General features: G+C 38.4%; 1 protein-coding gene across 1 annotated transcript; it reads left to right on the top strand.

Annotated features, from left to right (window-relative positions):
• Nucleotides 1-7396: 7396 nt before the first annotated feature.
• Nucleotides 7397-8678, top strand: LOC133447696 (zinc finger protein OZF-like). Its single transcript, XM_061726430.1, has one exon. The coding sequence runs from the start codon at nucleotides 7447-7449 to the stop codon at nucleotides 8473-8475; it is 1029 nt and encodes a 342-aa protein (XP_061582414.1). The 5' UTR covers nucleotides 7397-7446; the 3' UTR covers nucleotides 8476-8678.
• Nucleotides 8679-15506: the final 6828 nt, after the last annotated feature.

Here is a 15506-nt window from a genome sequence, read left to right as displayed (position 1 = left end):
GGTTGCACAGATTCAATAGCTGTATTGGAAAGTATACAATCAACAAGACTTACTCATAGATATGTATCATAGTTTACTAAGAATACACAGATGTGGCATAGACGTACAGTTCTGTTGGTACCAGCACATGAGGGAGTAACAGGGAATGAGGGTGCTGATAAATGAGCAAAAATGGCTCTGCAAAAGGAAATAACAATACCAGTTCCACTAGGAAAAGGAGAGGGTAAAGCAGTAATAAAGAAGAAAGGAATGGAAATATGGCAGAAAAGGTGGGAGGAAGATCAGAAAGGACAGGGATATCACAAAATACAAAAGTCTATCAGAACAAAGAATCAGAGGTGTCTTCAGTATTCACATTCATTACTCAGGTAGAAGTATAGATACTAGAGTTTAAAAATACTCCTGTAGAAGTTGAAGTATCAACTCAAGTTTTTTACTCAAGTAAAAGTATAAAAGTACTGGTTTCAAAACTACTTAAAGTATAAAAGTAAAAGTAATGTAAGGGGGAAAAAAGACATTAAGGACAAAAGCCATTGAAAATGAATGTATCTTAGTATAATGCAAATATATTAAAGAAGCATATATGTGTACTATTGAGCATTAACATGTGTTTCAGAGAGCAGGAGATATGATGACTAGTTGTCTATAAGTATTGTAATGGTGCAAAAAGTCAAACTTCAGAGGCATGTTATCATTTATCCTAACCTTTATTGGAATGTACATCCAAGTTTAGTTGCAGGAATCTGAGGGAACGGATGTAAGAACAAAACTGGACAAGAACATCTGAAACAACCACAACCAAATTCACTCTACCCGGATGGAGCAATTTAACTGGATAGTTTTTTTTTAAAGGCTGAAATGAAATAGAGTAACAAGGCTGTTTTTAAAATGTAAGGAGTAAAAAGTACAGATAATTGTGTGAAAATGTAAGGAGTAAAAGTAAAAAGTCGTGTGAAAAATAATTACTCCGGTGAAGTATAGATAACCAAAATTTCTACTTAAGTAAGGTAACAAAGTATTTGTACTTCGTTACTTGACACCTCTGCAAAGAATGATACAGAAAGGAAGAGAAGGAGGAAATAGTCATAACAAGACTCAGACTGGACCACACAGGATTAAATGGCACTTTGTATGTTATGGGAAAAAGGGACAGTGATAAGTGTGAGAACTGTGGAGTCAAAGAAAACAGTGAACATATTCTAATGTATTGTAACAGATATGAAATAGAAAGAGAAAGGCTACAGGAAAAAGTGAGAGAGGCAGGACGTGAGTGGAATTTGAGGGGGATACTGGGAACAGAGGGAGAGGGGGTGAAATCACCAGAAAGGAACTCATTCATTTCTTAAAAGACACTAGGCTGATAAATAGAATTGAAACAGGCTAAATGAAATGATTTTACACACTCTTGTACAGTAGGTGGCGGTATGCACCTTAAAGTTGTTTGCGACCCGCCAATGAAACAGAGAAGAGACGGAACTCTCCTTGAACCGTGAGCTCCGCCGGAACTCCAGATTGTAACACCCGGCGGAAGAGCGGAGGTTTTGAGCGAACGGAACACGTGAGCAGTGATTCCTTTGAGGAGGTTCTGTTGTTTCCTTTCTTTTTCCTCTTCAACAATGTCTAAGGTGAATCATCTGAGAGAGTTTCTCTGTCAGCGACTAACAGCAGCTGCTGTAGAAATATTCTCCGAGTTTGAAAAAACCATGTTGGAGTTTGAAGAAGAGCTGGACCGTCAGCGCAGACTGTTGGACCTCGCCCTGAAACCTGAAATCAGACTCCACAGAGTCGGTACGGACCTGGAGACATGAATGGATGAACACATGAACACATGAGGACATGAACACACATATTCTGCTGGATCTACTTAAAAAAAATAAGTAATTTTTTGCATGAGATTATTATGTAGATCAAGAAAGACTAGTCTTTGTATAAACTACTTAATCTTTTGTATGTAAATAATACATTTTGCAAGTAGAGTCACTTAATTGTGTTAAGTTGACTTTATTTACCAAAATTAAGTCGACTTTATTTACCAAAATTAAGTTGACTTTATTTACCAAAATTAAGTTGACTTTACTTGCAAACGAATTTTGTACATTCTAAATATTAATTTCTTTTATTATTTTATTTTTTTTAATTTTGTTAGTTTATTCAAAAATAAAAAAATTAAGTAGTTTATACAAAGACTAGTCTTTCTTAATCTATATAAAAATCTCATGTGAAAAAGTTGCCTTAATTTTTTAAAAGTAGATCAAGCAAGATATTTATAACTGGTGTTCTACTTGAATGAATGAATGAATGAATGAATGAATCTTTATTTCGGCTTGTACACACTTTTTTTTTTTTTTTACAATACAAGATGAAAAGGTAAAATAAACATTTCTTTTGCTGAAAAGGTGTAGCTGAAGCCGTAGCTTATAGTGCCGACCCTTTTTATCTTATGATCAGCTTAAATATGAAACATTAACTTTACTCCGTGGAAACAAACAATACATAAAGAAAACAAAAATAAGTAAGACAAAATATAAAATTGACGTTTCACATTCTAGAATGTTTTTGATAATATACTTTATAATTATAGTGTTTTATATTTATTTACAGTATTTTCTTTAAACATTTCCTTAAACTTAAGATAGAACTGCACATTTTTAGGTCGTTGTCACAACTATTCCATATTTCTCTAGCCTTAATTGATGTCCATCTCTTTTTAATATTTGTTCTAACTGTCGTCATCTCAAACATGAGTTTCCCCCTCAGGTCAGAGCGGTTTCTTTTATTTGGAACAAATCCTGAATGCAGTTTGGAAGCAGTTTCTGCTGGACTTTAAAGGCAAATAAAACAGTTTTCTGCTCTGCTATATCATGGAATTTTAGAGTATTATATTTAATAAAGACATAATTTGTTGGTAATAGTCAGATCTATTAATTATCCTTAAAGCTCTTTTCTGAAACAGGAAAATAGGGTTTGTATTTGTTTTATAGGTGTTACCCCAAACCTCCACACAATAAGTCATGTATGGAACTATGAGTGAGTTCTACATCAAAAACTGTGCTCTTTGACAGAAAAAATAATGTTTTATTTAATATTACTAGGGTTTTAGACATTTTTGATTTTACACTATTTATATGTGATTTCCAGCTAAGTTTATCATCAATTATTACCCCCAGGAACTTATTTTCATATATATTTTTTTTCTAGTGCCAAAAATGATGAACTTAGTTTTAGTTAGCAAGTGAAGAGAAAATCCGAAGTGCTCAGGGAATTGTTCAGAAAAAATCTTGAAGGTGCTCTTTGGTGTTGGGGAAAAAAACAATATCTAGTCAAAAAAGGGAGTCCAAGGCACTCTTCTTGTGGAAAAATATTAAAAAGCCTTTATTGAAACATGGCTAATAAGTATAAAAACATGGGAGCAGAGACTCACGCGTAGGCGCAAGCCTTCTTCAGGGTACTGCTCAAACAGGAATTCCTAATGATATACACCTGCCCTGCACAGGTAGGAAGTCACATGAACCATTTCCCAGGTAAACATTACATGCAAGGGCCACTAGGTGGCCATACAGGTGTCACAAGCCAGTGAATGGCCAGGTAGAGGGTTAGTTTTAGTTAGGTTTAATGATAACTTATTGATATCAAACCATGCCTTCACATTTTTCACTTCTCCTTCCACCACATTCAGCAGCTGTTCCAAATTCTTCCCTGAACAATAAAGGTTTGTATCGTCAGCAAACAAGACATATTTTATAATACTTAAACAAATAAAGCATGTTTCATCTAAACCGGGGGTTAATCTGCCCAATAGATTAAAATTGTTAAAAGAAAAGTAAATGCAACAAGATAATTTCTTGTTGTTTGTGTGTAAATGAAAAGATTGCCTGGGATTACAGAAATACTGCTTGTTAGGGACAAAATGCACAATGTCTTGTTTTTTGAACAAATTCAGATTAAGTTAAAAACTAGATGTATTTATGTAAAGCAACAAACTTCATTTTTAATTGTTAATATCACAGATTTAAATATGTTATATTTACATGAGCTTAGATTAATTTTTTTCAGTGTGTGACTCCTACAAGATCCCTTTGTTTGGAGTTAAGAGCCGTGGTGATGAAGCAAACGAACTAAATGTGACTCCCCAGCTCAAGCAGCTGCTGATGTGGATTAGAAACATTCCCAACTAACTTGTTGTTCTGTTTACTTGCTGCTGCCTTTCATGGTCCATTCACACTCTGGACCAGACTGTTATTTCAGACTTTACACTTAATCCTTTATTTTGTAGAAAAGATGCAGATCACAGTGGCTCCGTGTAGATTTATTTCTTTTAGATGTATTTATTCAGCACAGTATAAAAAACAGAACCAGTAACATACAAATGTAAAAGAGAGATTGGTAATGTGCTAGGCTGAGGCAAAAAGCCCAAGGGGCTTATACGAGGCCTCTACCTGTAAAATACAGCAAAAGATTGTACAAAGAATTAAAATACGCAGAATACATGATTGCAGTCTAAAAACAAAGACAAAGCAAATAAACAGCAGCATGAATAGAATACATGGTATCTACATGATTAAAGAAAAAATAACAAATCTAGAAATATCATTAGGTAATCTGATCAATTAAATGTGTCCTGAGCTTCTGTTTAAAATGATTGAATGAAGTAGAGGTAGACGAGATTGCTGTATAGGTGTTCCATAACTGGACAGTAGTACCAGTTGTAGTACCAGTTGTAGTACCAGTTATTGCTGTAGGTGTTCCACAACTGGGCAGTAGTACCAGTTGTAGTACCAGTTGTAGTACCAGTTATTGCTGTATAGGTGTTCCATAACTGGGCAGTAGTACCAGTTGTAGTACCAGTTGTAGTACCAGTTATTGCTGTATAGGTGTTCCATAACTGTATCTGATGGAGAACTGACACAAACCAGTAGGAACTTCAGGAGATTTAAATGATTAGCCTGTCTCGTATTAAAATGGTGCATATAACTGTTGAACTGAAATAAATCTTTACATGGCACAGAAAATGAAACTGGCAGGAACAAAACTTTGAAAATAAAATTGCAGGTTTGATATGTATTTAACTTAAAGATGGGTAAAATATTGAGTTGTTTGAAAAGAGGGGCAGAATGAGCAGACCAATTACTGTGTGTGGCAATCCTGCAGAATCTTTTTTACAACATATGAAGTTTATGAAGATGTGTGTTGTAGGTAGCTCCCCAAATAATATTACAGTAAATGAGATATGGATATATCAAGTTATAATAAAGATTTTTTTTATTTAAATATAATAAAATTTGATTTGTTTCATATTCAGTGATAGTTTGTTATTTTTAAACCATTTTGAAATGTTTTGTAAATCATGTTTAGCCTTTCCCATTAGAGATGAAAAATCATTATGTGAAATAAATAAGTTTGTATCATCTGCAAAAAATACAGGAAACGAGGAGGACAAGACTGCGGCCAAATCATTTATATAAATCAAAAATAACAGGGGCCCTTGTATAGACCCCTGGGGGACCCCGCATTTTAAGGCGGCACTCTCTGATGATTTACCATCAATGATAACAAATTGCTGACGGTTATGAAAGTAATTGAAAAGCCACACATGAGTGATTCCAGCAAATCCATACTGTAATAATTTTTGAAGAAGAATATCAAAATTAACTGTGTCAAAAGCTTTGGATAAATCGAGAAAGATTCCCAAAGCGTATTCATTATTATTGATTGCAGTGTGAATTTTATCAACCAATTGAAGTATAGCCATTTCTGTAGAATGATTTTTCCTAAATCCATATTGATGTTTATACAGTATATTACAGTCCTGCAAATGTTTCATCATTCTGTTATAGACCAATTTCTCCAGGATCTTTGAGAAACATGGGAGAACAGAAATGGGCCGGTAGTTACTAAATACACTATGGTCTCCAGATTTGTAAACAGGGACTACTTTGGCAATTTTGAGGTCATTGGGTATTATTCCAGTTTCTAGAGATTTGGTGAAAATATGGGTCAAAGGCTCAGCAATTGAATGTTTAGTTTTCATAATTACCGGTAAGTTAGATCTGACCTCATCATGACCAGCAGCTGAGTCTTTCAGGCACATCATTATGTCCAAGATTTCCTTCTCTGTAGGAGGCTTGAAGCTCTGAATAGAAGGATAGGAACCTGTCAGAAACTCAGATGGAGACCCGGCTATAGGAGTTATCCTTTCTGAAAGAACTGTACCAATATTAACAAAATAATTTTAAAAAAAATATGCAATGTTAGCTTGGTCAGAGTAGACTTGATTTTCATCACCAAATTGAGATGGAAGAGTGGCTGTAGACTTATTCATATTTAGAAGCTGGTTGATGACTCCACAGGTAGTTTTTATGTTATTAGAAGCCTCATTGAATTTGTCGGAAAAGTACATTTTCTTGGCAGTTCTAACAAGATAATTATAATTGTTACGAAATGTCTTATAATTTGCTATATTAATTGGGGATGGATTACTGATGAATTTCTTATACAATCTATTTTTAGCTTTCAGAGACTTATGGAGAATTTGTGTAAACCAGGGTTTTCTAAATGCAGAGACGTTTGCTTTTTTGCTGACAAGAGGAAAGCACCTGTTGAATACAGAGTTGAAAGACTTGAAAAATGACTGATATGCTTGTTCAACATCATCATGGGTGTATCCATCATCCCATCGGATGTCATCAACCTGCTTCTCAAACCGGTCAACATTTCTTTTGTTATGCACTCTATACCTTAGAACTTGTAAGATGTGAGATGACACTGGCAAAAAACCCGATCGTTGGAGGATGCTCATATAAGTGTTCATATGCAGTACTTGTAGTTAGATCGTTATATATGACGCGGAAGAAGCCATTTCTGGAACAACAACTTTATTCTTCAACTGTCTCGATACCAACGCAGTAACACAAGAGTACAGTCACAGTGCCGCCTAATGGTCACAAGGAGTAATGCACTTGTTTTCAAATATACTACATAGATGAAGGGGAAGACCGAAGGTTCAGGACAAACTTTAAACCTCACACATACAACCAAACAATCAATCAACACTCGGAAGCACTTTTAACTTGTTAAAATCCTATCTTTTTGTCCCTTTTTGTAATTCCAGAACTCCCGCAAGAAAATGTTTGTAAGGTGGAGGAGGACGGGGTTTTCAGTGACCAGCACCTCGATAACCTGGAGAGGAGCTGCAGCCCGGACCAGGAGGAACCAGGGCATCCACAGACTACAGAACTGGAGGAAGACTCCAGCGGTAAGGAGATGAAGCACGAGGACGTAGAGGTGGATATCTCATTGGTCAATGTCGCTGATGTGAAAGTTGAAAATGGTGAACCAGGACCAAACTGTGGCCAAACTGTGCACACTTCTCCTGAAGCTCAAAACAAAGATGAGGAAGGGACTGAAAATTTACGCTTGGACTCCAGTAAAACTACAGATCCGGAGCCAATGAGACGACACGGTGACCACGAATATGCCGCTGTCCCGTCAGACAGCAACTGTGAATCAAAGCTGACCAGGACCCACACGGGGAAGAACGCGTTTTCTTGCAGCACTTGCAGGAAAGAGTTCAGTACAAGTCGTATTTTAATGGATCACATGAAGATCCACACTGACGAAAGGCCGTACCTGTGCAACACCTGCGGAAAATCGTTTAGTAAATCATCAACTCTTAAAAGCCACATAACCACACACACGGGCGAGAAGCCCTACATCTGCAAAACCTGTGGAAAGAGTTACAGGCTACGTTCCAACCTGGTGGTTCACTCAAGGATCCACACCGGGGAAAGACCGTACCTGTGCAACACCTGCAACAAAACCTTTACTCAATTATCAGGTCTTAAACAGCACATAACCACGCACACGGGCGAGAAGCCCTACATCTGCAAAACATGTGGTAAGAGTTACAGGCTACGTTCCCAACTGGTGAGTCACTCGAGGATCCACACCGGCGAAAGGCCGTACGTGTGCAACACCTGCGGAAAAACCTTTACTGAATCATCACATCTTAAACAGCACATAACCACGCACACGGGCGAGAAGCCCTACATCTGCAAAACATGTGGAAAGAGTTACAAGCTACGTTCCCACCTGGTGATTCACTCGAGGATCCACACCGGCGAAAGGCCGTACGTGTGCAACACCTGCGGAAAAACCTTTACTGTATCATCATCTCTTAAACAGCACATAACCACACACACGGGCGAGAAGCCCTACATCTGCAAAACATGTGGAAATAGTTACAGGCTACGTTCCCACCTGGTGATTCACTCGAGAATCCACACCGGCGAAAGGCCGTACGTGTGCAACACCTGCGGAAAAACCTTTACCGCATCATCACATCTTAAACGGCACATAACCACGCACACGGGCGAGAAGCGGTATTTGTGCAAGACGTGCAACAAAGGTTTTAGCCGCAGAATTGATTTGCTGAGTCACATGAAAAGTCACCAGGAGGAGAAGTCTGGTGACTCGTGACAAATGAAGCTCATGTTGTCGTCCTCCGGGGGCAGCTGTCCACTCCTGTCTGACCCACAGAAGAAGAACCTGCAGAAGTCCAACCACCACCAGCTGTGGCTGATGAGCCTAATCCCCTCCCCACAAGGGTTGCAGGTTCAACCTGGATTTATGCTTCTCCATCAACTTGACGCAGAGGTAACGATGTGGTCGTGTACCTTTTTTTTAAAGTTCTGCATTGAGGTTGTTTGAATCCCTGTTCCGTCTTAAAATCGTTATTATTTGTTGTTGGTAACTTGCCATCTCCACGGTGCAAATAAAGAGCTGTTAGTATGTGCTGAAGTTTCTTTAAACTTGACGGTTTATTTCGTTCATCTACAAAACCTCTCTCACACGTCCTTTTTCCTGTCTGTTTCTTCTTCTTAAAAGGTCGCTAATGGTTTAACTTTTCACCGCTTTCCTGCTCGGAGACAGAACCACGGAGGCCGAGTATCTGATATAACAGAGTAAAAGAGTTGTCTGCTCGCTTGGATCGCGGCTGTAACGACCAAACATAACCTTCCACAGTATAGCACAAACAAACACTCACACAGACCGGGGTCGGATCATTCACACGGGTTTTATTCCCACTTCTCCAGCTAAACGCAGTTGCTGGCCAGCTCTCTGCGGTGCAATTAACTCCAATCTTCAGATAAAACTAGTTTGTTGAGGAAAAAATATGAACTCTATTTGTAGCTGCAGAGGAAAAAAATAATCCCACGAGGAAAACAAAAATATTGCTCACGCCTCGGAGCCTCTTCAGCATAATATAGCAGTCATAAAAAAAGAAAAGAGAAGTAAGAGTAATACAAAACATGTACTGCATGTTGTACTATTATACTAATTTATTGAAACACATGGCGAGTCAAACATTTACCAAAGCAGCTGCCAAACACTCGCAAACAAGGTAGCCTAAGACGTGGGTTGTGCAAAACTGCAGCAGTAAATCCTCGTCGGAGCTCCACTCTGGAGTAGGGATTTCATATGAATGAATGAATGAATGATTTCATTTTTTTTGCGTTCCGTCTGTTCACTTGGTGCTACTCACTGCTACTACACTGCTGTTTGTTTACACTAACGAGGCATCCAACATGGCCGCCGCATCCCAGAATGCACCTTGGTGACCAAGCCCTATAGTGGATGTTGTTCTGAAGTAAGTGATCTGAAATTCTGGAATAAATACGTTTTTTCAAGAATTTTAGAAAAACGGAAGAATTGATATAGGACGATAATTAGGTTGTTTAGCGCCTACGTCACACGCGGCGCTGCGCATCCTCGTCAGTCATTTCTGGGGCCCGACAGTTGTTGTGACTATGCCGCAGTGCTGCGTACCTCTCTGTTTCAACAGATCTGAGACTAAAGCAGCGAGTAAAGTTTCATTTTACCGCTTTCCTGCCGATGAGAAAAAGAAAAGGAAATGGCTGCAGTTAATAAGGTCAGTTGCAATTTGAAGAAATGCATAGCTCCTAAGTTTAGCGCTGATGTTAGCGCAGGCTAGCTAACCCCGTTCTTAACCTGTGGCCAAAGTAGACATAATTCAGTTTTTAGTTCACAAGTACAATCCGCCTCAAGGATTGATGTATGTGCATTTCTAGCAGACGCTTTTATCCAAAGGTACGTACATTTAGAGTTCATACAACAGCTACACAACCAGACAATCTGTATTATCTTATGCATTGCTAGCCCATCGTGATCTAAAACGAGATTACGCATCTCAATCCTTAAGCAGAGGTGGACGTTACACATATTCCTAATGAATGTGCTTAGTTTCTTACTGTATTTTATTACAATAGTTTAACTTCTGCACTCCTGTATAATTCCATACATATCAAATAAACAAATGACATCTCCACTACATTACATCTTCACTACACAAAAGTTTTTTCACTATGTAAGCTTTTTTATGAATAAAATTGAATTTGTCCAATTTTTTCAGCATCTGATTGCGTCATTATATAGATCGGTGGATGATCAGGATTGCCATCCTTCCCCCTCTTTCTTCTCTGATAGCTAAAAAACAAAAATTTTATAGACTGGCACAGAAAAGGATTCACATCCATTAAATGTTAGTAGTCTATTAATAGTAGGCTATAAAATGATAAAAAGTTAAATCAACTCCCTCTTCCATTCTCTCTTAAACATTTTTTGTTACTATTTCATTGCTAATGTCAATAATAATCACTTTACTAGGATTTGGTCTATGGCAACACTTTATGTTGCATTAAGTTGCATTATTACACAATTATTGCACGATAGTTAACGTTGTAGTTAACGTAAAATGGTACTGGTAAATTTCTATCCAATGCAAGTACTCAAATGCAATCTATAATTCATAATTAACCTAACCCAAAGCTGTGTGTGTGTGTGTGTGTGTGTGTGTGTGTGTGTGTGTGTGTGTGTGTGTGTGTGTGTGTGTGTGTGTGTGTGTGTGTGTGTGTGTGTGTGTGTGTGTGTGTGTGTGTGTGTGTGTGTGTGATATTATATTAACTGATATAATCCATCACTCATACCTTAACTGCAGTGCAATAAAATATTAACTACAGTGTAATAGTGCAACTTAATTTTAAGTGTTATCCACCCAGCTTTATATCCCAGTACTGTATATTCTATTCTGTTGCTGACACCATAAAACCACGAAAACAATACCTTGCTCTTCTTCTGCGCAAGACTGTTTATTATTAACTCATAACTTACTTTAGAACCTTCTTTGAGGTTGTACTGGCCAAGCAGGGTTTTGAAAAGGGAAGGAGGGTACGAGTTGCGCTTGACTGCTGCCAGGACCAAACCAAAGTTGCTAGCTGTGATCCGTCTCTTGCGATAAGCCATCCTGTTATAAAAGCACCCAAAATAAGATACAGTTCACCTAGAAAAGCATCCTATGTGTATGATGTAACATACTTATGAAGGATTAGTATGTATAACACATATTATATAACACAGTATAATTACACACAGTACACAGTATAATTATAAGCACTCAAATATTCAACAGCTAAACTACTAGACAGCTTTTAGAAAGGATCATAGTGTATGATAATTATCATAGTGTCTGTAAAAAAAAAAAATAAGCTGACTGACCCTCTAGTTTATTTACAAAGTTTAAGAAAGTGAGGGGTTTAGTGTAGTATTGTTATTTTTAAGTCATTCTTTGCTTGCAAAACTGTGGCTTTCTCAATCTGCTGCTTCTCCTCATCAGTGACAGCAAGCGATGACAACACGTACAGAGCCTTGTCCTCAGCTTCTGCAAAACCTGGACTGGACACTAGTCCGTCCCATGTCTTGACAGGGAATGTCTAGATTTAAAGTTAAGCACCTGTGTGCTTAACTTTAAATCTAGACATTCCCTATCAAGACACTGACACAAGACACTGTTGTCAGAGATGTGTTATTCAGTAAAAAAAACAAAACATTTGAATTAAAACATGCTATCTGATCTCTGTGAATGACATGGTACGTTTACATTGTGTCAAACTGAATTGGTCATGGGCCTATACTATTTAATGTTTGATTGTAATTACAGATTACACCAATTTAGACACCCCTGGTTCAAGGTACACTGTACAGAATTATTGAGTGTGGTGGGATGATTTCAACCAAGGTGAATTTTCACTGGGGGCCAAATCAAGGTACAAAAAACAGAAGTCCTACCTGAGGTGTTTCTGGACTCAAGATCCACCCCATCCCAGTGAAACGGTTAAGCTTTGACAATGATTCCAATGTCCATTCCTTGACCTCTTGGGTTACAGGTGTTTTGATTCCAGCTGAAATAATAGAATACATGCATAGTGAAATTAATACTTAAGTAATTGAGACTGATTCAAGTCAGAATACACTGCAGATGATGCAAATTATTTAAAATTAATTACTTACCTCGTGATGTGGCTGGTGTCATCTCAGACACTCTCTTGGCAACAATATCTGCAGAATTTGGTGACTTTGCCCTCTTCCACACACATTCCACGTCTGTGCGGGACACATTTTTCTCCACCCAAATAAGCAAAGCTGCCATATGATGGCACTTGTCTCTGCCGATTGGGCACTCACAGGTGCTGTACCTCACTGGCTGACCTTCCACATGCACCTGTAAAAACAACTAAACCCTCACACCAACCCTAACATGTCTAACACATCGCAGCAGAGGTGTCAAGTAACCAAGTACAAATACTTCGTTACCTTACTTAAGTAGAAATTTTGGTTATCTATACTTCACTGGAGTAATTATTTTTCACACGACTTTTTACTTTTACTCCTTACATTTTCACACAATTATCTGTACTTTTTACTCCTTACATTTTAAAAACAGCCTCGTTACTCTATTTCATTTCGGCCTTTAAAAAAAAACTATCCAGTTAAATTGCTCCATCCAGATAGAGTGAATTTGGTTGTGGTTGTTTCACATGTTCTTGTCCAGTTTTGTTCTTACATCCGTTCCCTCAGATTCCTGCAACTAAACTTGGATGTACATTCCAATAAAGGTTAGGATAAATGATAACATGCCTCTGAAGTTTGACTTTTTGCACCATTACAATACTTATAGACAACTAGTCATCATATCTCCTGCTCTCTGAAACACATGTTAATGCTCAATAGTACACATATATGCTTCTTTAATATATTTGCATTATACTAAGATGCATTCATTTTCAATGGCATTTGTCCTTAATGGCTTTTTTCCCCCTTACATTACTTTTACTTTTATACTTTAAGTAGTTTTGAAACCAGTACTTTTATACTTTTACTTGAGTAAAAAACTTGAGTTGATACTTCAACTTCTACAGGAGTATTTTTAAACTCTAGTATCTATACTTCTACCGGAGTAATGAATGTGAATACTGAAGACACCTCTGCATCGCAGGGCTGCTAACAGCCCTGACACATGGAAAGCTTGCCTTGGATCAAGACTGTCATAGCTTTCTCTTATCGAGTCAAATGTCAGATAAAATGTATGTATCAATAAAAATAAATATATGACAGTCTTTAGCCAGTATCTTTATCCAGAGTGATAACATTGCCTACGTATCCTAGGCTAACTCACCTCGACCTGATAGGATTTCTTTTTCATTGAAGCTTGGATTTTACCTTTAATTATGCCCCCTAGGAGAACACTTACATTAATAACTCTATTAGAGTTAAAAGCGTTAAGACCCTTTTTAACCCTCAATGGTTCCTTTCTGAAAAAGGAGGTTATAGTGAAGAGATTACGGGTTCAGACATGCTGTTTGCAATGTTGTTTACGATGCCTGTAAGCCGGGTCAGACCCGGACGTGACGTCAGCCTAGAAATGACGTCACGCTAAACAACCTAATTGCTAAAGTGATTAGAATTAAGAATAGGTCCACACCCTCCAGGCCCACGACCCCCACCTGGTGAGAGGCCAGCCTGCCCGGTGTGACGGGGCCACCCGGACTGTCGACGCCAGAGGACTGGCACCCGCCCCACAAGAGCGGGAACCCCAGAGCCAGAGGCGCGCCCCGCTGCAAGGGCAGTGAAGGGACGCCTTTGGCTGAGACGGGCACGGAGCACGGGAACCACCCCGACAAGGAGCCACCAAGACACGCCCAACAGCATTTTCTATACCCGCCTTATCCTGAGCCCGCCCCAGCTAACTACAGCGAGAGGCAGGGGTGCACTCTGGACAGGCCGCCAGTCCACCGCAGGACACCCACCCCCACAGACACAAACATACACTCACTGACATGGACAATTATTCTCTCACCACTGCCATCTCCCCCTGGAGGCCGGTACAGCCCATGCCTGAGAGAGAGGCCCTCAGATATATGGACACCTGGACACCAGGGAGTTTAAAGAGCTGGGGCCTCATTTATAAAGGAGTGCGTAGGATTCATACTAAAAGTGTGGGCAAGTGAGGAATGACGTGTTAGAGCCTCTCGTAAAACCGGACCCTAAATGCATTTAAACTGTGCCTATAATAAAACAGATAAACGTCATTAACGCTGCAATTAATCAATAACGCTTCCACATAGACATCAACATTTATCTATGTGGAAGCGTGATTTGACAGGTTTTTTTCTTCCGCCGAAGCGTCGTACACATAGATCTATGTGAAGCACTTTCTGACTTCCTGCTGTTAAATTGTCTATTTGCATGAAAAAGCCTTTGAAAAAAAAGAAACTATGTGTTTGTGAGTAGGAGGCTTGTTGAATTCATAATAATTGTTTTGTCCGTAACTTCGAGCAAATTACGCACAAATCTAATAATATGCATAAATCAAGTACTACACACAAATAAGATAATACGCACACACAAATCAAGTACTACACACAAATCAAGAGCTACACACAAATCAAGTACTACACACAAATCAAGAGCTACACACAAATCAAGTACTACACACAAATCAAGTACTACACACAAATCAAGTACTACACACAAATCAAGTACTACACACAAATCAAGAGCTACGCACAAATCAAGTAGTACACACACAAATGTTTTGAGTGGATTTTCTCTACATAGAAAAGAGGATGTGTGTGTGTGTGTGTGTGTGTGAGAGAGAGAGAGAGAGAGAGAGAGAGAGAGAGAGAGAGAGAGAGAGAGTGATGCACGCAGGTCTGTTAGTATTTTTGAATGTCTGTGTTACATGTATACAGTACATGTATAAACATATATCTGAATGTAAACATGCAATCATGCACTTATATACACATAAATATATATATATATATATATATATATATATACTTGTACATATACATATATACACAGAGAGGGAGAGGTACATATAAATACACACTGATAATGATAATCATTAGTTATTCTGTCTGTGGTTACTGACACCTGTTATATGGTAAAATACTGCCACCCAGTTCCCCAGATCTTCAAAATGTTTGTGCGCTAGGGTCAGGGATGGTGTAGCGATACACACATTTTTCGGTTAGTTTATTTCTTTTAAATCCCAACCTTTGCGTGGAAGGTGGCATGCATATCTTTTAAACCCTGTTTTGTGCGCAAGCAAGCTTTATAAATGAGGCCCCTGCACCTTTTTCCACACA

Source organism: Cololabis saira, chromosome 7, assembly GCF_033807715.1.
Source record: "Cololabis saira isolate AMF1-May2022 chromosome 7, fColSai1.1, whole genome shotgun sequence".
NCBI classification, from domain to species: Eukaryota; Metazoa; Chordata; class Actinopteri; order Beloniformes; family Belonidae; genus Cololabis; species Cololabis saira.
The sequence above is the reverse complement of the archived record's forward strand: the minus strand, read 5'-3'. Positions and strand labels throughout refer to the sequence as shown.

Bases quoted from the DNA above. Each gene is read 5' to 3' on its own strand.
- LOC133447696 (XM_061726430.1), top strand. From the start codon at position 7,447: ATGAGACGACACGGTGACCACGAATATGCCGCTGTCCCGTCAGACAGC.